Genomic DNA, 22,500 nt, shown 5'->3' with positions numbered 1-22,500 from the left:
TCACTCCCTTCAGTGCTGTTGCCACCCTTTCCTGCTGTGTTCTCAGGTCATTTGTGCCTGTGTGTATTATTATGTGGCTAGGTGATCCTAGGTGGTCCTCACACAGAAGGTCGAGATGCGCTGGGTGTTTGGACACCAGAGTTTAGACACACTGTGTTTGAGAAAAGTTTTTTTTTCTTCTATATATTTCCCATTTGAGTCCATAAGTAGTACAATCTGTGTCTTGTGTTTGTCCTCGGTGGGTGTGGGGGGGTTGTCAGAAGGGCTATCAGGGTGGCTGACAGGGGGGGGTGCTCTGAGGGGGTGAGAGTCGCTGGGCTTGGGGTTTTTCTTTTGTCTGTTCTGCTGTGATGTCGACTCTATGGTCAGGGTCTGGTGTGGACTGTTCTGCTGTGGTGTTTGTCGGGTGCTGAGGTGGGCTGTTCTGCTGGCTTCTCTGCGGGGGTGGCCACCTCTCTAGTGGGTTGTTCTCTGTCACACGCCATCCCCCTCAACCTCTCCTCCGTCCCCCTCAACCTCTCCTCCTCCAGAAAATCACATTGTAGGATTTTTAATGAATTTATTTGCAAATTATGGTGGAAAATAATTAAATATTTTTTTGCCCCACTGTATGTCTCTCTCCACCTCCAGCTCTCCGGGTCTGGTTGAGGGGGTGTTGTTGTGATGGACTGTTGTCTGGTTAAGGGGGTGTTGTTGTGATGGACTGTTGTCTGGTTAAGGGGGTGTTGTTGTGATGGACTGTTGTCTGGTTAAGGGGTGTTGTTGTGATGGACTGTTGTCTGGTTGAGGGGGTGTTGTTGTGATGGACTGTTGTCTGGTTAAGGGGGTGTTGTTGTGATGGACTGTTGTCTGGTTAAGGGGGTGTTGTTGTGATGGACTGTTGTCTGGTTAAGGGGGTGTTGTTGTGATGGACTGTTGTCTGGTTAAGGGGGTGTTGTTGTGATGGACTGTTGTCTGGTTAAGGGGGTGTTGTTGTGATGGACTGTTGTCCACCTGCCTGATGGACCTCCAGCTGGGTGATGGACTGTTGTCTGGTTAAGGGGTGTTGTTTGATGGATGGGGTGTTGTTGTGATGGACTGTTGTCTGTGCTGGGAGGTGATGACTGTTGTCTGGCTGTGGGTGATGGACTCATCTGTGGGGCTGGACTGTTGTCTGGAAGGGGTGTTGTTGTGATGGACTGTTGTCTGGTTGAGGGGGTGTTGTTGTGCTCTGTTGTCTGGTTGAGGGTGTTCTCCTTCTGGGTTAAGGGGTGTTGTTGTGATGGACTGTTGTCTTTAATTTGGTGATGGACTGTTGTCTGAAACTGTTTGGTGTGATGGACTGTTGTCTGGTTAAGGGGGTGTTGTGTGATGGACTGTTGTCTGGACTTAAGGGGGTGTTGTTTATATTTGTCGGACTCAGAGTTGTGATGGACTGTTGTCAAGGGGTATGTTGTATGGACTGTTGTCTGGTTAACCCCCTTCTTATGGACTGTTGTCAAAGGGGTAGTTGTAATGTGATGGACTGTGTCATGTTAAGGGGGTGGTTTGATGGACTGTTGTCTGGTTAAGGGGTGTTGTGTGATGGACTGTTGTCTGGTTAAGGGGTGTTGTTGTGATGGACTGTTGTCTGGTAAGGGGGTGTTGCTGTGATGGACTGTTGTCTGGTTAAGGGGGTGTTTTTGATGGACTGTTGTCTGGTTAAGGGGTGTTGTTTGATGGACATGTCTGGTTACAGGGGTGTTGTTGTGATGGACTGTTGTCTTTAAGGGGGTGTTGTTGTGATGGACAGTCAGTGATGGACTGTTGTCTGGTTAAGGGGTGTTGCCTCTGGACCATTTGGTTAAGGGGTGGGTGATGGACTGTTGTCTGGTTGGGGCTCTCCTGTGATGGACTGTTGTCTGGTTAAGGGGTGTTTTGACACTGTTGTCTGGTTAAGGGGTGTTGTTGTGATGGACTGTTGTCAGGGGGTTTAGTTGATGGACTGTGTCAAGGGGTGTTGTTGTGATGGACTTGTCTGGTTAAGGGGGTGTTGTGTGATGGACTGTTGTCTGGGTCTGGTTGAGGGGTAATGTTGTGCTGGACTGTTGTCTGGGTCTGGTAGGTGTTTTTGCTGGACTGTTGTCTTTTGCAGACTGGATGTAATATAGTTTCCAGCTCCACCTGCCTTACCTCCAGCATTATCCTTCATTTCAATCAGTTCTCTGTGCTGGGAGGTTGTTTTCAGGTTTGCTCATCTGTGGGGTTTCAGAGAGGTCTTTGCTGTGGGGGTGTCTTTAAAAATCCTTCTGGGTTAATTCTTTAATTTGGTGAAAGTCCATCTGAAACTTCCAGGTGATTGCCCTGTACCATTACTGTTCCGGACTTAAAGGTTTAGGTTAGCGGACTCAGAGGTTTCAAGTATCCTTATTTGTTAACCCCCTTTTGAAGGGGGGTGCTAATATAGTTGCCATGCCAGGGGACGGTTTGTGTGGAAGATAAGGTTGCTGATGTTCCCATTTTTGTAATAGTCAAAAAAGTGTTTCTTGATTTTCCATAAGGAGCTTCATTTTGTAATCTTTTCTTGCCTTATCATTCTTTACATGCAAAGGTACTGTATTTTAAACCTCTGAACAGTTGGGAGCTCTAAGGCCTCTCCATTTGGTTGGGGTAGACTGTGTGGCTCTCCTGCCATTGCTGGGCTTTGACACCTCTCACGTGACACGTCAGTGCTAGTTGAAGCTGTATCAATCAGGCTTGGCAGAATTATCCCCATTCAGTCCTTATAAAGTAATGTTGTGTTATTTTCTTCTTGGCTTTTGGAAATAAAATCCAGTTTCAGACTAAGCATTACTCCTCAGTTCCAGGTTGGATGGTCTTTCCAGGTTTCCATGTTTTCCAGAGAATTTGCTGTATAGAGTAAAAATCCTTGGTAGTTGTGAACCTTCCAGGTGATTCCGTAATTCCGTCCAAAATCAGGTTGTAGGTTTTAAGTTTTGATTTGAAGTGGGGGTTATGTTGTAGAGGGTAGAATCCAGTGTGTGTTCCTGACAAAAAAAATCCAAGTTTATTTAACTCCTCATCTGTTTTTTTTAAAAGAAAATGCTGAAAAATGCAGGAGCTCATCTGATCGTGACCTCTGCTCTGCTCTCTGCTGTCTCTCTCTCTCTCCATCCATCCATCCCCCTCTCTCTCTATCTCTCTCTCCCTCTCTCTCTCTCTCTCTCCATCCATCCATCCCCCTCTCTCTCTATCTCTCTCTCCCTCTCTCTCCCTCTCTCTCTCCCACTCTTTTTGCTCCTCTCTCTCCCCTTAGTATAAACGGTGGTATCAGACACTACCAGATAAAGCTCAATGATTCTGGAAGCTTCTATCTTTGTGAGAAGCACATCTTTACCTCGATACCTGAACTCATAGAGTACCACAACCACAACGCTGCAGGTAGAGTACACACACACACACACACACACACACACACACACACACACACACACACACACACACACACACACACACACACACACACACACACACACACACACACACACACACACACACACACACACACACACACACACACACACACACACACACACACACACACACACACACACACACACTCCCTCTCGCCCTCTGTGTCTGCAGGTCTGGTGACCAGGTTAAGGTATGCAGTAGGACCTATGGGCAGGTGTGTCCCTGCTACACCAGGCTTCAGCTCAGGTCAGTCAACACACACTCTGAAACACACTCACACACTCTGAAACACACTCACACACTCTGAAACACACTCACACACTCTGAAACACACTCACACACTCTAAAACACACTCACACACACAAACACACTATAAAACACACTCACACACTCTGAAACACACTCACACACTCTGAAACACACTCACACACTCTGAAACACACTCACACACTCTAAAACACACTCACACACTCTAAAACACACTCACACACTCTGAAACACACTCACACACTCTAAAACACACTCACACACTCTAAAACACACTCACACACTCTAAAACACACTCACACACTCTAAAACACACTCACACACACAAACACACTCTAAAACACACTCACACACTCTGAAACACACTCACACACTCTGAAACACACTCACACACTCTGAAACACACTCACACACTCTGAAACACACTCACACACTCAAACACACTATAAAACACACTCACACACTCTGAAACACACTCACACACTCTGAAACACACTCACACACTCTAAAACACACTCGCACACACAAACACACTATAAAACACACTCACACACTCAGAAACACAGTCACACACTCTAAAACACACTCACACACACAAACACACTATAAAACACACTCACACACTCTAAAACACACACACACGCACTCTAAAGCACACTCACACACTCTAAAACACACTCACACACTCTAATACACACTCACACACTCTAAAACACACTCACACACTCTAAAACACACACACACACACACTCTAAAAACACACACACACTCTAAAAGACACAAACACACACACACTCTAAAACACACACACACACACACTCTAAAACACACACACACTCTAAAACACACACACACATACACTCTAAAACACACACACACACACACTCTAAAAACACACACACACACACACTCTAAAACACACACACACACACACACACACTCTAAAACACACACACACACACTCTAAAACACACACACACGTTAAAACACACACACCAGTCCAGGTGGGTTTAGGGTCATGTAATGTTTTCTGGATGAAGAGCAGGATTGAATAAAGAGAAATAAATCAAAAATCCATAAATGTATAATTATTGTGCAACAGTATCAGTAGGCGACACTGAGGTTTTTCTTTCATTCTTTTTAAGCTAAGCTAATCGCGCTAATCGCCTACACGCTAATAGCCTACATGCTAATCGCATACGCGCTAATAGCCTACGCGCTAATTGCCTACGCGCTAATCACCTGCACGCTAATTGCTTACACACTAATCACCTACACGCTAATAGCCTACAGGCTAAATGCTTACACGCTAATCGCCTACGCGCTAATAGCCTACAGGCTAAATGCTTACACGGTAATAGCCTACACGCTAAACACTTATACACTAATTGCCTACACGCTAATAGCCTACAGGCTAAATGCTTACACGCTAATAGCCTACACGCTAAACACTTATACACTAATTGCCTACACGCTAATAGCCTACAGGCTAAATGCTTACACGCTAATAGCCTACACGCTAATAGCCTACACGCTTTTGGGAACTGGCAGAAAAAGTTTACGTTATTCCTAAAAGGATGTCGGAGTTAAATTCAATAAGAGAAAAGCTGTGAAGTGGATAGTTGAAAATACACTGACTGTAGGGTCTATAACCTCTCACATAGCCTTACTGCAGGGTCTATAACCTCTCACATAGCCTTACTGTAGGGTCTATAACCTCTCTCATAGCCTTACTGTAGGGTCTATAACCTCTCATAACCTTACTTTAGGGTCTATAACCTCTCTCATAGCCTTACTTTAGGGTCTATAACCTCTCATAACCTTACTGTAGGGTCTATAACCTCTCTCATAGCCTTACTTTAGGGTCTATAACCTCTCTCATAACCTTACTGTAGGGTCTATAACCTCTCTCATAGCCTTACTTTAGGGTCTATAACCTCTCTCATAACCTTACTTTAGGGTCTATAACCTCTCTCATAGCCTTACTTTAGGGTCTATAACCTCTCATAACCTTACTGTAGGGTCTATAACCTCTCACATAGCCTTACTGTAGGGTCTATAACCTCTCATAGCCTTACTGTAGGGTCTATAACCTCTCACATAGCCTTACTGTAGGGTCTATAACCTCTCATAGCCTTACTGTAGGGTCTGTGACCTCTCATAACCTTACTTTAGGGTCTATAACCTCTCATAGCCTTAATGTAGGGTCTATAACCTCTCACATAGCCTTACTGTAGGGTCTATAACCTCTCATAACCTTACTGTAGGGTCTATAACCTCTCATAACCTTACTGTAGGGTCTATAACCTCTCACATAACCTTACTGTAGGGTCTATAACCTCTCATAACCTTACTGTAGGGTCTATAACCTCTCACATAGCCTTAATGTAGGGTCTATAACCTCTCATAGCCTTACTGTAGGGTCTATAACCTCTCATAACCTTACTGTAGGGTCTATAACCTCTCATAACCTTACTGTAGGATATATAACCTCTCATAACCTTACTGTAGGGTCTATAACCTCTCATAAGCTTACTGTGGGGTCTATAACCTCTCATAGCCTTACTGTAGGGTCTATAACCTCTCATAGCCTTACTGTAGGGTCTATAACCTCTCATAACCTTACTGTAGGGTCTATAACCTCTCATAACCTTACTGTAGGGTCTATAACCTCTCACATAACCTTACTGTAGGGTCTATAACCTCTCATAACCTTACTGTAGGGTCTATAACCTCTCACATAGCCTTAATGTAGGGTCTATAACCTCTCATAGCCTTACTGTAGGGTCTATAACCTCTCATAACCTTACTGTAGGGTCTATAACCACTCATAACCTTACTGTAGGATATATAACCTCTCATAACCTTACTGTAGGGTCTATAACCTCTCATAACCTTACTGTGGTGTCTATAACCTCTCATAGCCTTACTGTAGGGTCTATAACCTCTCATAGCCTTACTGTAGGGTCTATAACCTCTCACATAGCCTTACTGTAGGGTCTATAACCTCTCATAGCCTTACTGTAGGGTCTATAACCTCTCATAGCTTACTGTAGGGTCTATGACCTCTCATAACCTTACTTTAGGGTCTATAACCTCTCACATAGTCTTACTGTAGGGTCTATAACCTCTCATAGCATTACTGTAGGGTTTATAACCTCTCATAGCCTTACTGTAGGGTCTATAACCTCTCATAGCCTTACTGTAGGGTCTATAACCTCTCACATAGCCTTAATATTAACTTAATTTATTGCAGTAAACTTAAACACCAAATGTAGGCAACATTTTGACTGGAACAGGAGTGGAGAAATATGATTAATTTCTTTCAGCATCTTGAGAGAATGAGAATGCTCATTCTCAGCAGTTAGGTACTGTCTGTAGTGGTGCTGTGTTTATCAGCATCATAACAGCTGACAGTAGTTCAACCACAGTTAGGGACCGTCTGTAAAGGTCCTGTGTTTATCAGCATCATAACAGCTGACAGTAGTTCAACCACAGTTAGGGACCGTCTGTAAAGGTCCTGTGTTTATCAGCATCATAACAGCTGATAGTAGTTCAACCACAGTTAGGGACCGTCTCTAAAGGTCCTGTGTTTATCAGCATCATAACAGCTGATAGTAGTTCAACCACAGTTAGGGACCGTCTGTAAAGGTCCTGTGTTTATCAGCATCATAACAGCTGACAGTAGTTCAACCACAGTTAGGGACCGTCTGTAAAGGTCCTGTGTTTATCAGCATCATAACAGCTGATAGTAGTTCAACCACAGTTAGGGACCGTCTCTAAAGGTCCTGTGTTTATCAGCATCATAACAGCTGATAGTAGTTCAACCACAGTTAGGGACCGTCTGTAAAGGTCCTGTGTTTATCAGCATCATAACAGCTGATAGTAGTTCAACCAAATAAAATACGCATCCAAGCAGAACTGTAAAAAAACAAAACAAAAAAAACAATGACGAAGCTTTTCGTTCCTATTACTGCACGTTGTTCCGCGATGTTGGAGGTAGGGGCACTTGATTCAGCAGCCCTAGTTCTGTTGGTGATAGGGGCACTTGATTCAGCAGCCCTAGTTCTGTTGGTGGTAGGTAGGGGCACTTGATTCAGCAGCCCTAGTTCTGTTGGTGGTAGGTAGGGGCACTTGATTCAGCAGCCCTAGTTCTGTTGGTGGTAGGTGCACTTGATTCAGCAGCCCTAGTTCTGTTGGTGATAGGTAGGGGCACTTGATTCAGCAGCCCTAGTTCTGTTGGTGGTAGGTAGGGGCACTTGATTCAGCAGCCCTAGTTCTGTTGGTGGTAGGTGCACTTGATTCAGCAGCCCTAGTTCTGTTGGTGGTAGGTAGGGGCACTTGATTCAGCAGCCCTAGTTCTGTTGGTGGTAGGTAGGGGCACTTGATTCAGCAGCCCTAGTTCTGTTGGTGGTAGGTGCACTTGATTCAGCAGCCCTAGTTCTGTTGGTGATAGGTAGGGGCACTTGATTCAGCAGCCCTAGTTCTGTTGGTGGTAGGTAGGGGCACTTGATTCAGCAGCCCTAGTTCTGTTGGTGGTAGGTGCACTTGATTCAGCAGCCCTAGTTCTGTTGGTGGTAGGTAGGGGCACTTGATTCAGCAGCCCTAGTTCTGTTGGTGGTAGGTAGGGGCACTTGATTCAGCAGCCCTAGTTCTGTTGGTGGTAGGTAGGGGCACTTGATTCAGCAGCCCTAGTTCTGTTGGTGGTAGGTGCACTTGATTCAGCAGCCCTAGTTCTGTTGGTGGTAGGTAGGTGCACTTGATTCAGCAGCCCTAGTTCTGTTGGTGATAGGTGCACTTGATTCAGCAGCCCTAGTTCTGTTGGTGATAGGTGCACTTGATTCAGCAGCCCTAGTGCTGTTGGTGGTAGGTGCACTTGATTCAGCAGCCCTAGTTCTGTTGGTGATAGGTGCACTTGATTCAGCAGCCCTAGTTCTGTTGGTGGTAGGTGCACTTGATTCAGCAGCCCTAGTTCTGTTGGTGGTAGGTGCACTTGATTCGGCAGCCCTAGTTCTGTTGGTGATAGGGGCACTTGATTCAGCAGCCCTAGTTCTGTTGGTGATAGGTGCACTTGATTCAGCAGCCCTAGTTCTGTTGGTGGTAGGTGCACTTGATTCAGCAGCCCTAGTTCTGTTGGTGGTAGGTGCACTTGATTCAGCAGCCCTAGTTCTGTTGGTGATAGGTGCACTTGATTCAGCAGCCCTAGTTCTGTTGGTGGTAGGTGCACTTGATTCAGCAGCCCTAGTTCTGTTGGAGATAGGTGCACTTGATTCAGCAGCCCTAGTTTTGTTGGTGGTAGGTGCACTTGATTCAGCAGCCCTAGTTTTGTTGGTGGTAGGTGCACTTGATTCAGCAGCGCTAGTTCTGTTGGTGATAGGTGCACTTGATTCAGCAGCCCTAGTTCTGTTGGTGGTAGGTGCACTTGATTCAGCAGCGCTAGTTCTGTTGGTGGTAGGTGCACTTGATTCAGCAGCCCTAGTTCTGTTGGCGGTAGGTGCACTTGATTCAGCAGCCCTAGTTCTGTTGGTGGTAGGTGCACTTGATTCAGCAGCCCTAGTTCTGTTGGTGGTAGGTGCACTTGATTCAGCAGCCCTAGTGCTGATGGCGATAGGTGCACTTGATTCAGCAGCCCTAGTGCTGTTGGTGGGAGGTGCACTTGATTCAGCATCCCTAGTGCTGTTGGTGGTAGGTGCACTTGATTCAGCGGCCCTTGTTCTGTTGGTGATAGATGCACTTGATTCAGCAGCCCTAGTTCTGATGGTGGTAGGTGCACTTGATTCAGCAGCCCTAGTTCTGTTGGTGGTAGGTGCACTTGATTCAGCGGCCCTTGTTCTGTTGGTGATAGGTGCACTTGATTCAGCAGCCCTAGTTCTGTTGGTGGTAGGTGCACTTGATTCAGCAGCCCTAGTTCTGTTGGCGGTAGGTGCACTTGATTCAGCAGCCCTAGTTCTGTTGGTGGGAGGTGCACTTGATTCAGCATCCCTAGTGCTGTTGGTGATAGGTGCACTTGATTCAGCAGCCCTAGTGCTGTTGGCGGTAGGTGCACTTGATTCAGCAGCCCTAGTTCTGTTGGTGGAAGGTGCACTTGATTCAGCAGCCCTAGTTCTGTTGGTGGAAGGTGCACTTGATTCAGCAGCGCTAGTTCTGTTGGCGGTAGGTGCACTTGATTCAGCCACTATGAGTTGATATGGGTCTAATGCCTACTGAGCATAGCCACTATGAGGTGATAATGTATTGGGTCTAATGCCTACTGAGCATAGCCACTATGAGGTGATAATGTATTGGGCCTAATGCCTACTGAGCATAGCCACTATGTGGTGATAATGTATTGGGTCTAATGCCCACTGAGCATAGCCACTATGTGGTGATAATGTATTGGGCCTAATGCCTACTGAGCATAGCCACTATGTGGTGATAATGTATTGGGTCTAATGCCCACTGAGCATAGCCACTATGAGGTGATAATGTATTGGGCCTAATGCCTACCATCATAGCCACTATGAGGTGATAATGTATTGGGTCTAATGCCTACCATCATAGCCACTATGAGGTGATAATGTATTGGGTCTAATGCCTACCATCATAGCCACTATGAGGTGATAATGTATTGGGTCTAATGCCCACTGAGCATAGCCACTATGAGGTGATAATGTATTGGGTCTAATGCCTACTGAGCATAGCCACTATGAGGTGATAATGTATTGGGTCTAATGCCTACTGAGCATAGCCACTATGATGTGATAATGTATTGGGTCTAATGCCTACTGAGCATAGCCACTATGATGTGATAATGTATTGGGTCTAATGCCTACTGAGCATAGCCACTATGAGGTGATAATGTATTGGGTCTAATGCCTCCTGAGCATAGCCACTATGACGTGATAATGTATTGGGCCTAATGCGTACTGAGCATAGCCACTATGAGGTGATAATGTATTGGGTCTAATGCCTACCATCATAGCCACTATGAGGTGATAATGTATTGGGTCTAATGCCTCCTGAGCATAGCCACTATGAGGTGATAATGTATTGGGCCTGATGCTTACTGAGCATAGCCACTATGTGGTGATAATGTATTGGGTCTAATGCCCACTGAGCATAGCCACTATGAGGTGATAATGTATTGGGCCTAATGCCTACTGAGCATAGCCACTATGATGTGATAATGTATTGGGTCTAATGCCTACTGAGCATAGCCACTATGAGGTGATAATGTATTGGGTCTAATGCCTCCTGAGCATAGCCACTATGACGTGATAATGTATTGGGCCTAATGCGTACTGAGCATAGCCACTATGAGGTGATAATGTATTGGGTCTAATGCCTACCATCATAGCCACTATGAGGTGATAATGTATTGGGTCTAATGCCTCCTGAGCATAGCCACTATGAGGTGATAATGTATTGGGCCTGATGCTTACTGAGCATAGCCACTATGTGGTGATAATGTATTGGGTCTAATGCCCACTGAGCATAGCCACTATGAGGTGATAATGTATTGGGCCTAATGCCTACTGAGCATAGCCACTATGAGGTGATAATGTATTGGGCCTAATGCCTACTGAGCATAGCCACTATGAGGTGATAATGTATTGGGCCTAATGCCTACTGAGCATAGCCACTATGTGGTGATAATGTATTGGGCCTAATGCCTACTGAGCATAGCCACTATGTGGTGATAATGTATTGGGCCTAATGCCTACTGAGCATAGCCACTATGTGGTGATAATGTATTGGGCCTAATGCCCACTGAGCATAGCCACTATGAGGTGATAATGTATTGGGTCTAATGCCTACTGAGCATAGCCACTATGAGGTGATAATGTATTGGGCCTAATGCCTACTGAGCATAGCCACTATGAGGTGATAATGTATTGGGCCTAATGCCTACTGAGCATAGCCACTATGTGGTGATAATGTATTGGGCCTAATGCCTACTGAGCATAGCCACTATGTGGTGATAATGTATTGGGCCTAATGCCTACTGAGCATAGCCACTATGTGGTGATAATGTATTGGGCCTAATGCCCACTGAGCATAGCCACTATGAGGTGATAATGTATTGGGTCTAATGCCTACCATCATAGCCACTATGAGGTGATAATGTATTGGGCCTAATGCCTACTGAGCATAGCCACTATGAGGTGATCATGTATTGGGTCTAATGCCTACCATCATAGCCACTATGAGGTGATAATGTATTGGGTCTAATGCCTACTGAGCATAGCCACTATGATGTGATAATGTATTGGGTCTAATGCCTACCATCATAGCCACTATGAGGTGATAATGTATTGGGTCTAATGCCTACCATCATAGCCACTATGAGGTGATAATGTATTGGGTCTAATGCCTCCTGAGCATAGCCACTATGAGGTGATAATGTATTGGGCCTGATGCTTACTGAGCATAGCCACTATGTGGTGATAATGTATTGGGTCTAATGCCCACTGAGCATAGCCACTATGAGGTGATAATGTATTGGGCCTAATGCCTACTGAGCATAGCCACTATGTGGTGATAATGTATTGGGTCTAATGCCCACTGAGCATAGCCACTATGAGGTGATAATGTATTGGGCCTAATGCCTACTGAGCATAGCCACTATGTGGTGATAATGTATTGGGCCTAATGCCCACTGCACAAACCTCATCGTTACAGAACGGTTTTTAATTGGTTCATGTTGCATAGGCTTACTTTTATGAAGTGATGTTTTTGAAACATCAGAGCGGTAGATCTCGGCTTGCATTTTGAATCAGGAAGTGATCTTGACTCAGGAAGTGATCTTGACTCAGGAAGTGATCTTGAGCAATAGTTAATTTAGTATTCTAGGGTAAAATATAACAGCAGGGAATCTGCATGTATCTAATTATAGACAAGTTGACTAACAAATAGCCTACCAAAGTGTCAGAAATTATAAGCAGAAATATATCTTTAGGCAAAACTAAATCCTGCACCCCCTGTCAATTTTTTTTTCTATATTAGCGGGTCAGGGGTGGTGGGGGTTAGAGTCTGGTTCGGGTCTGGTGGGGGTTAGGGTCTGATTAGTGTCTGGTTAGAGTCTGGTTAGGGTCTGGTTAGGGTCTGATTAGTGTCTGGTTAGAGTCTGGTTAGAGTCTGGTTAGAGTCTGGTTAGGGTCTGGTTAGGGTCTGGTGGGGGTTAGGGTCTGGTTAGAGTCTGGTTAGGCTCTGATTAGAGTCTGGTTAGGTTCTGGTTAGGGTCTGGTGGGGGTTAGAGTCTGGTTAGAGTATGGTTCGGCTCTGATTAGAGTCTGGTTAGGTTTTGGTTAGGGTCTGGTGGGGGTTAGAGTCTGGTGCGGGTCTGGTTAGGGTCTGGTTAGAGTCTGGTTAGGGTCTGCTGGGGCTTAGGGTCTGGTTAGAGTCTGGTTAGGGTCTGGTGCGGGTCAGGGTCTGGTGCGGTTCTGGTTAGGGTCTGGGTCTGGTTAGGGTCTGGTGGGGGTCTGGTTAGGGTCTGGTTAGATTCGGGTTAGGGTCTGGTTAGGGTCTGGTTGGGGTCTGGTTAGGGTCTGGTTAGGGTCTGGTTAGGGTCTGGTAAGGGTCTGGTAAGGGTCTGGTTAGGGTCTGGTTAGGGTCTGGTTAGAGTCTGGTTTGGGTCTGGTTTGGGTCTGGTAGGGGTTAGGGTCTGGTTAGGGTCCGGTGGGGGTCTGGTTAGGGTCTGGTTAGATTCGGGTTAGGGTCTGGTTAGGGTCTGGTTGGGGTCTGGTTAGGGTCTGGTTAGGGTCTGGTTAGGGTCTGGTAAGGGTCTGGTGCAGGTCTGGTTAGGGTCTGGTGGGGGTTAGGGTCTGATTAGTGTCTGGTTAGAGTCTGGTTAGGGTCTGGTTAGGGTCTGATTAGTGTCTGGTTAGAGTCTGGTTAGAGTCTGGTTAGAGTCTGGTTAGGGTCTGGTTAGGGTCTGGTGGGGGTTAGGGTCTGGTTAGAGTCTGGTTAGGCTCTGATTAGAGTCTGGTTAGGTTCTGGTTAGGGTCTGGTGGGGGTTAGAGTCTGGTTAGAGTATGGTTCGGCTCTGATTAGAGTCTGGTTAGGTTTTGGTTAGGGTCTGGTGGGGGTTAGAGTCTGGTGCGGGTCTGGTTAGGGTCTGGTTAGAGTCTGGTTAGGGTCTGCTGGGGCTTAGGGTCTGGTTAGAGTCTGGTTAGGGTCTGGTGCGGGTCAGGGTCTGGTGCGGTTCTGGTTAGGGTCTGGGTCTGGTTAGGGTCTGGTGGGGGTCTGGTTAGGGTCTGGTTAGATTCGGGTTAGGGTCTGGTTAGGGTCTGGTTGGGGTCTGGTTAGGGTCTGGTTAGGGTCTGGTTAGGGTCTGGTAAGGGTCTGGTGCAGGTCTGGTTAGGGTCTGGTTAGGGTCTGGTTAGAGTCTGGTTTGGGTCTGGTTTGGGTCTGGTAGGGGTTAGGGTCTGGTTAGGGTCTGGTGGGGGTCTGGTTAGGGTCTGGTTAGATTCGGGTTAGGGTCTGGTTAGGGTCTGGTTGGGGTCTGGTTAGGGTCTGGTTAGGGTCTGGTTAGGGTCTGGTAAGGGTCTGGTGCAGGTCTGGTTAGGGTCTGGTTAGGGTCTGGTTAGAGTCTGGTTTGGGTCTGGTTTGGGTCTGGTAGGGGTTAGGGTCTGGTTAGGGTCCGGTTAGGGTCTGGTCGGGGTTAGAGTCTGTTTAGGGTCTGGTGGGGGTTAGAGTCTGGTTAGATTCTGGTTAGGGTCTGATTGGGGTTAGGGTCTGGTTAGGGTCTGGTTAGAGTCTGGTTAGAGTCTGGTCAGGGTCTGGTGGGGGTTAGAGTCTGGTTAGATTCTGGTTAGGGTCTGGTGGGGGTTAGGGTTTGGTTAGGGTCTGGTTAGAGTCTGGTTAGGGTCTGGTTAGGGTCTGGTGGGGGTTAGAGTCTGGTTAGATTCTGGTTAGGGTCTGGTTAGGGTCTGGTTAGGTTCTGGTGGGGGTTAGAGTCTGGTTAGATTCTAGGTCGGGTCTGGTGGGGGTTAGGGTCTGGTTAGGGTCTGGTGCGGGTCTGGTGGGGGTTAGGGTCTGTTTAGAGTCTGGTTAGAGTCTGGTTAGGGTCTGGCTAGAGTCTGGTTAGGGTCTGGTTAGGGTCTGGCTAGGGTCTGGTGGGGGTTAGCGTCTGGTTAGGGTCTGGTGCGGGTCTGGTTAGGGTCTGGTTAGAGTCTGGTTAGGGTCTGCTGGGGGTTAGGGTCTGGTTAGAGTCTGGTTAGGGTCTGGTGCAGGTCAGGGTCTGGTGCGGTTCTGGTTAGGGTCTGGGTCTGGTTAGGGTCTGGTGGGGATCTGGTTAGGGTCTTGTTAGATTCGGGTTAGGGTCTGGTTAGGGTCTGGTTGGGGTCTGGTTTAGGGTCTGGTTAGGGTCTGGTTAGGGTCTGGTAAGGGTCTGGTAAGGGTCTGGGTAGGGTCTGGTTAGAGCCTGGTTAGGGTCTGGTTAGAGTCTGGTTTGGGTCTGGTTTGGGTCTGGTAGGGGTTAGGGTCTGGTCGGGGTTAGAGTCTGTTTAGGGTCTGGTGGGGGTTAGAGTCTGGTTAGATTCTGGTTAGGGTCTGGTGGGGGTTAGGGTCTGGTTAGGGTCTGGTTAGTGTCTGGTTAGAGTCTGGTTAGGGTCTGGTTAGGGTCTGGTGGGGGTTAGAGTCTGGTTAGATTCTGGTTAGGGTCTGGTTAGAGTCTGGTTAGGGTCTGCTGGGGGTTAGGGTCTGGTTAGAGTCTGGTTAGAGTCTGGTTAGGGTCTGGTGCGGGTCAGGGTCTGGTGCGGTTCTGGTTAGGGTCTGGGTCTGGTTAGGGTCTGGTGGGGGTCTGGTTAGGGTCTGGTTAGATTTGGGTTAGGGTCTGGTAAGGGTCTGGTTCGGGTCTGGTTAGAGTCTGGTTATGGTCTGGTTAGGGTCTGGTTAGCGTCTGGTTAGAGTCTGGTTTGGGTCTGGTTTGGGTCTGGTAGGGGTTAGGGTCTGGTTAGGGTCCGGTTAGGGTCTGGTCGGGGTTAGAGTCTGTTTAGGGTCTGGTGGGGGTTAGAGTCTGGTTAGATTCTGGTTAGGGTCTGGTGGGGGTTAGGGTCTGGTTAGGGTCTGGTTAGAGTCTGGTTAGGGTCTGGTTAGGGTCTGGTGGGGGTTAGAGTCTGGTTAGATTCTGGTTAGGGTCTGGTGGGGGTTAGGGTCTGGTTAGGGTCTGGTTAGGGTCTGGTGGGGGTTAGAGTCTGGTTAGATTCTGGTTCGGGTCTGGTGGGGGTTAGGGTCTGGTTAGGGTCTGGTTATAGTCTGGTTAGGGTCTGGTTAAGGTCTGGGTAGGGTCTGGGTAGGGTCGATTTAGGGTCGGTTTAGGGTCTGGTTAGAGTCTGCTTAGAGTCTGGTTAGGGTCTGGGTAGGGTCTGGGTAGGGTCTGGGGTTAGGGTCTGGTTAGAGTCTGGTTAGGGTCTGGGTAGGGTCTGGGTAGGGTCGGGTTAGGGTCTGGTTAGAGTCTGGTTAGGGTCTGGGTCGGGTCTGGTTAGAGTCTGGTTAGGGTCTGCTTCGAGTCTGGTTAGGGTCTGGGTAGGGTCTGGTTAGATTCTGGTTAGGGTCTGGGTAGAGTCTGGTTATAGTATGGTTATAGTCTGGTTAGGGTCTGGTTAGGATCTGGTTAGAGTCTGGTCAGGGTCTGGTGCGGGTCAGGGTCTGGTGCGGTTCTGGTTAGGGTCTGTGTCTGGTTAGGGTCTGGTGGGGGTCTGGTTAGGGTCTTGTTAGATTCGGGTTAGGGTCTGGTTAGGGTCTGGTTGGGGTCTGGTTAGGGTCTGGTTAGGGTCTGGTAAGGGTCTGGTAAGGGTCTGGTTAGAGTCTGGTTAGGGTCTGGTTAAAGTCTGGTTTGGGTCTGGTAGGGGTTAGGGTCTGGTTAGGGTCCGGTTAGGGTCTGGTCGGGGTTAGAGTCTGTTTAGGGTCTGATTGGGGTTAGGGTCTGGTTAGGGTCTGGTTAGAGTCTGGTTAGAGTCTGGTTAGGGTCTGTTTAGGGTCTGGTGGTGGTTAGAGTCTGGTTAGATTCTGGTTAGGGTCTGGTGCGGGTCTGGTTAGAGTCTGGTTAGGGTCTGCTGGGGGTTAGGGTCTGGTTAGAGTCTGGTTAGGGTCTGGTGCGGGTCGGGGTCTGGTGCGGTTCTGGTTAGGGTCTGGTTAGGGTCTGGTGGGGGTCTGGTTAGGGTTTGGTTAGATTCGGGTTAGGGTCTGGTAAGGGTCTGGTTGGGGTCTGGTTAGGGTCTGGTTAGAGTCTGGTTATGGTCTGGTTAGGGTCTGGTGGGGGTTAGGGTCTGGTTAGAGTCTGGTTAGGGTCTGGTTAGGGTCTGGTGGGGGTTAGAGTCTGGTTAGAGTCTGGTTAGATTCTGGTTAGCGTCTGGTGCAGGTCTGGTTAGAGTCTGGTTAGGGTCTGCTGGGGGTTAGGGTCTGGTTAGAGTCTGGTTAGGGTCTGGTGCGGTTCTGGTTAGGGTCTGGGTCTGGTTAGGGTCTGGTGGGGGTCTGGTTGGGGTCTGGTTAGGGTCTGGATAGGGTCTGGTTAGGGTCTGGTTAGGTTCTGGTTAGGGTCTGGTAAGGGTCTGGTTGGGGTCTGGTTAGAGTCTGGTTATGGTCTGGTTAGGGTCTGGTTAGCGTCTGGTTAGAGTCTGGTTTGGGTCTGGTAGGGGTTAGGGTCTGGTTAGGGTCCGGTTAGGGTCTGGTCTGGGTTAGAGTCTGTTTAGGGTCTGGTGGGGGTTAGAGTCTGGTTAGATTCTGGTTAGGGTCTGGTGGGGGTTAGGGTCTGGTTAGGGTCTGGTTAGGGTCTGGTTATAGTCTGGTTAGGGTCTGGTTAAGGTCTGGGTAGGGTCTGGGTAGGGTCGATTTAGGGTCGGTTTAGGGTCTGGTTAGAGTCTGGTTAGGGTCTGCTTAGAGTCTGGTTAGGGTCTGGGTAGGGTCTGGGTAGGGTCTGGGGTTAGGGTCTGGTTAGAGTCTGGGTAGGGTCGGGTTAGGGTCTGGTTAGAGTCTGGTTAGGGTCTGGGTCGGGTCTGGTTAGAGTCTGGTTAGGGTCTGCTTCGAGTCTGGTTAGGGTCTGGGTAGGGTCTGGTTAGATTCTGGTTAGGGTCTGCTTAGAGTCTGGTTAGGGTCTGGGTAGAGTCTGGTTATAGTATGGTTATAGTCTGGTTAGGGTCTGGTTAGGATCTGGTTAGAGTCTGGTCAGGGTCTGGTGCGGGTCAGAGTCTGGTGCGGTTCTGGTTAGGGTCTGTGTCTGGTTAGGGTCTGGTGGGGGTCTGGTTAGGGTCTTGTTAGATTCGGGTTAGGGTCTGGTTAGGGTCTGGTTGGGGTCTGGTTAGGGTCTGGTTAGGGTCTGGTAAGGGTCTGGTTAGAGTCTGGTTAGGGTCTGGTTAAAGTCTGGTTTGGGTCTGGTAGGGGTTAGGGTCTGGTTAGGGTCCGGTTAGGGTCTGGTCGGGGTTAGAGTCTGTTTAGGGTCTGGTGGGGGTTAGAGTCTGGTTAGATTCTGGTTAGGGTCTGATTGGGGTTAGGGTCTGGTTAGGGTCTGGTTAGAGTCTGGTTAGAGTCTGGTTAGGGTCTGTTTAGGGTCTGGTGGTGGTTAGAGTCTGGTTAGATTCTGGTTAGGGTCTGGTGCGGGTCTGGTTAGAGTCTGGTTAGGGTCTGCTGGGGGTTAGGGTCTGGTTAGAGTCTGGTTAGGGTCTGGTGCGGGTCGGGGTCTGGTGCGGTTCTGGTTAGGGTCTGGGTCTGGTTAGGGTCTGGTGGGGGTCTGGTTAGGGTTTGGTTAGATTCGGGTTAGGGTCTGGTAAGGGTCTGGTTGGGGTCTGGTTAGGGTCTGGTTAGAGTCTGGTTATGGTCTGGTTAGGGTCTGGTGGGGGTTAGGGTCTGGTTAGAGTCTGGTTAGGGTCTGGTTAGGGTCTGGTGGGGGTTAGAGTCTGGTTAGAGTCTGGTTAGATTCTGGTTAGCGTCTGGTGCAGGTCTGGTTAGAGTCTGGTTAGGGTCTGCTGGGGGTTAGGGTCTGGTTAGAGTCTGGTTAGGGTCTGGTGCGGTTCTGGTTAGGGTCTGGGTCTGGTTAGGGTCTGGTGGGGGTCTGGTTGGGGTCTGGTTAGGGTCTGGATAGGGTCTGGTTAGGGTCTGGTTAGGGTCTGGTTAGGTTCTGGTTAGGGTCTGGTGCAGGTCTGGTTAGGGTCTGGTTAGAGTCTGGTTTGGGTCTGGTTTGGGTCTGGTAGGGGTTAGGGTCTGGTTAGGGTCCGGTTAGGGTCTGGTCGGGGTTAGAGTCTGTTTAGGGTCTGGTGGGGGTTAGAGTCTGGTTAGATTCTGGTTAGGGTCTGGTGGGGGTTAGGGTCTGGTTAGGGTCTGGTTAGAGTCTGGTTAGAGTCTGGTTAGGGTCTGGTGGGGGTTAGAGTCTGGTTAGATTCTGGTTAGGGTCTGGTGGGGGTTAGGGTCTGGTTAGGGTCTGGTGGGGGTTAGAGTCTGGTTAGATTCTGGTTCGGGTCTGGTGGGGGTTAGGGTCTGGTTAGGGTCTGGTGGGGGTTAGGGTCTGGTTAGGGTCTGGTTAGAGTCTGGTTAGGGTCTGGTTAGGGTCTGGGTAGGGTCTGGGTAGGGTCTGGGTAGGGTCTGGGTTAGGGTCTGGTTAGAGTCTGGTTAGGGTCTGGGTAGGGTCTGGGTAGGGTCGGGTTAGGGTCTGGTTAGAGTCTGGTTAGGGTCTGGGTCGGGTCTGGTTAGAGTCTGGTTAGGGTCTGCTTCGAGTCTGGTTAGGGTCTGGGTAGGGTCTGGTTAGATTCTGGTTAGGGTCTGCTTAGAGTCTGGTTAGGGTCTGGGTAGAGTCTGGTTATAGTCTGGTTAGGGTCTGTTTAGGGTCTGGTTAGAGTCTGGTCAGGGTCTGGTGCGGTTCTGGTGGGGGTCTGGTTAGGGTCTGGTTAGATTCGGGTTAGGGTCTGGTTAAGGTTTGGTTGGGGTCTGGTTAGGGTCTGGTTAGAGTCTGGTTATGGTCTGGTTAGGGTCTGGTTAGGGTCTGGTTAGGGTCTGGTTAGAGTCTGGTGCAGGTCTGGTTAGGGTCTGGTTAGAGTCTGGTTAGGGTCTGGTTAGAGTCTGGTTTGGGTCTGGTTTGGGTCTGGTAGGGGTTAGGGTCTGGTTAGGGTCCGGTTAGGGTCTGGTCGGGGTTAGAGTCTGTTTAGGGTCTGGTGGGGGTTAGAATCTGGTTAGATTCTGGTTAGGGTCTGGTGGGGGTTAGGGTCTGGTTAGTGTCTGGTTAGGGTCTGGTGGGGGTTAGTGTCTGGTTAGATTCTGGTTCGGGTCTGGTGGGGGTTAGGGTCTGGTTAGGGTCTGGTTAGAGTCTGGTTAGGGTCTGGTTAGGGTCTGAAAAGCTGCCGCGGTCATCCCCCTCTTCAAATGGGGAGACACTCTAGACCCAAACTGTTACAGACTTATATCCATCCTGCCCTGCCCAGCACGCGCTCCAGCAGGTATATTTCACTGGTCACGCCCAAAGCCAACTCCTCATTTGGCCGCCTTTCCTTCCTGCTCTCTGCTGCCAATGACTGGAACAAATTGCAAAAATCCCTGAAGCTGGAGACTCATATCTCCCTCACTAACTATAAGCATCAGCTGTCAGAGCAGCTTGCAGATCATTGTACCTGTGCACAGCCCATCTGTAAATAGCCCATCTGTAAATATCCCATCTGTAAATAGCCCATCTGTAAATAGCCCATCTGTAAATATCCCATCTGTAAATAGCCCATCTGTAAATAGCCCATCTGTAAATAGCCCATCTGTAAAAAGCCCATCTGTAAATAGCCCATCTGTAAAAAGCCCATCTGTAAACAGCCCATCTGTAAACAGCCCATCTGTAAACAGCCCATCTGTAAACAGCCCATCTGTAAACAGCCCATCTGTAAACAGCCCATCTGTAAACAGCCCATCTGTAAACAGCCCATCTGTAAACAGCCCATCTGTAAACAGCCCATCTGTAAACAGCCCATCTGTAAACAGCCCATCTGTAAACAGCCCATCTGTAAACAGCCCATCTGTAAACAGCCCATCTGTAAACAGCCCATCTGTAAATAGCCCATCTGTAAACAGCCCATCTGTAAACAGCCCATCTGTAAACAGCCCATCTGTAAACAGCCCATCTGTAAAAGCCCATCTGTAAACAGCCCATCTGTAAACAGCCCATCTGTAAACAGCCCATCTGTAAATAGCCCATCTGTAAACAGCCCATCTGTAAATAGCCCATCTGTAAACAGCCCATCTGTAAACAGCCCATCTGTAAACAGCCCATCTGTAAACAGCCCATCTGTAAACAGCCCATCTGTAAACAGCCCATCTGTAAACAGCCCATCTGTAAACAGCCCACCCAACTACCTCATCCCCATATTGTTATGTATTTTTTTGCTTTGCACCCCAGTATCTCTACTTGCACATCCTCATCGGCACATCTACCATTCCAGTTTTTAATTGCTAAATTGTAATTATTTCGCCACTATGGCCTATTTATTGTCTTAACTCCCTTATCTTACCTCATTTGCTCACATCGTATATAGAGTTTTCTATTGTGACTGTATGTTTGTTTATTCCATGTGTAACTCTGTGTCGTTGTTTGTGTCGAACTGCTTTGCTTTATCTTGGCCAGGTTGCAGTTGTAAATGAGAACTTGTTCTCAACTTGCCTACCTGGTTAAATAAAGGGTTAGGGTTATATATATATAAATACCTGGTTAAATAAAGGGTTATATATATAAATACCTGGTTAAATAAAGGGTTAGAGTTATATATATAAATACCTGGTTAAATAAAGGGTTAGGGTTATATATATAAATACCTGGTTAAATAAAGGGTTAGGGTTATATATATAAATACCTGGTTAAATAAAGGGTTATATATATAAATACCTGGTTAAATAAAGGGTTAGGGTTATATATATAAATACCTGGTTAAATAAAGGGTTAGGGTTATATATATAAATACCTGGTTAAATAAAGGGTTAGGGTTATATATATAAATACCTGGTTAAATAAAGGGTTATATATATAAATACCTGGTTAAATAAAGGGTTAGGGTTATATATATAAATACCTGGTTAAATAAAGGGTTAGGGTTATATATATAAATACCTGGTTAAATAAAGGGTTAGGGTTATATTTATAAATACCTGGTTAAATAAAGGGTTAGAGTTATATATATAAATACCTGGTTAAATAAAGGGTTATATATATAAATACCTGGTTAAATAAAGGGTTATATATATAAATACCTGGTTAAATAAAGGGTTATATATATAAATACCTGGTTAAATAAAGGGTTAGGGTTATATATATAAATACCTGGTTAAATAAAGGGTTAGGGTTATATATCTAAATACCTGGTTAAATAAAGGGTTAGGGTTATATATATAAATACCTGGTTAAATGAAGGTGAAATAAAATGTTTTTTAAATAAATAAATAAATGATGTAAACCTAGATCTGTCACTCTTTCCCCCTCTCCCTCTCTCAATCCCTCCTTGTAGAGAAATGGGAGATTGACCCTAGTGAGTTGACTGTAATGAAGGAGCTGGGTTGTGGTCAGTTTGGGTTGGTGAGGCTGGGGACATGGAGAGCTCTGTGTAAGGTGGCCATTAAAACAATCAACGAAGGAGCCATGCATGAAGAAGACTTCATAGAGGAGGCTAAGATTATGATGTGAGTAGAACATGTGTAACACACACACACACACACACACACACACACACACACACACACACACACACACACACACACACACACACACACACACACACACACACACACACACACATACACAGACACACACACACTGTTAAAGACACAAACACACACACACACACTGATAAACACACACACACACA

General features: G+C 47.5%; 1 protein-coding gene across 1 annotated transcript in view; it reads left to right on the top strand.

The window, feature by feature from the left end:
• txk (TXK tyrosine kinase) overlaps positions 1 to 22,500 on the top strand; it is a 42,196-nt gene that overhangs the window by 12,809 nt on the left and 6,887 nt on the right. Inside the window, exons 7-9 of the mRNA XM_052460721.1 lie at positions 3,275 to 3,399; positions 3,604 to 3,678; positions 22,144 to 22,315. Coding sequence (XP_052316681.1) covers positions 3,275 to 3,399; positions 3,604 to 3,678; positions 22,144 to 22,315 — 372 coding nt within the window. The remainder of the gene's footprint in view (positions 1 to 3,274; positions 3,400 to 3,603; positions 3,679 to 22,143; positions 22,316 to 22,500) is intronic.

This window comes from Oncorhynchus keta, chromosome 13, assembly GCF_023373465.1.
Source record: "Oncorhynchus keta strain PuntledgeMale-10-30-2019 chromosome 13, Oket_V2, whole genome shotgun sequence".
NCBI lineage: Eukaryota > Metazoa > Chordata > Actinopteri > Salmoniformes > Salmonidae > Oncorhynchus > Oncorhynchus keta.
Note: the sequence above shows the minus strand (reverse complement) of the source record. Positions and strands in the feature narration are given on the sequence as shown.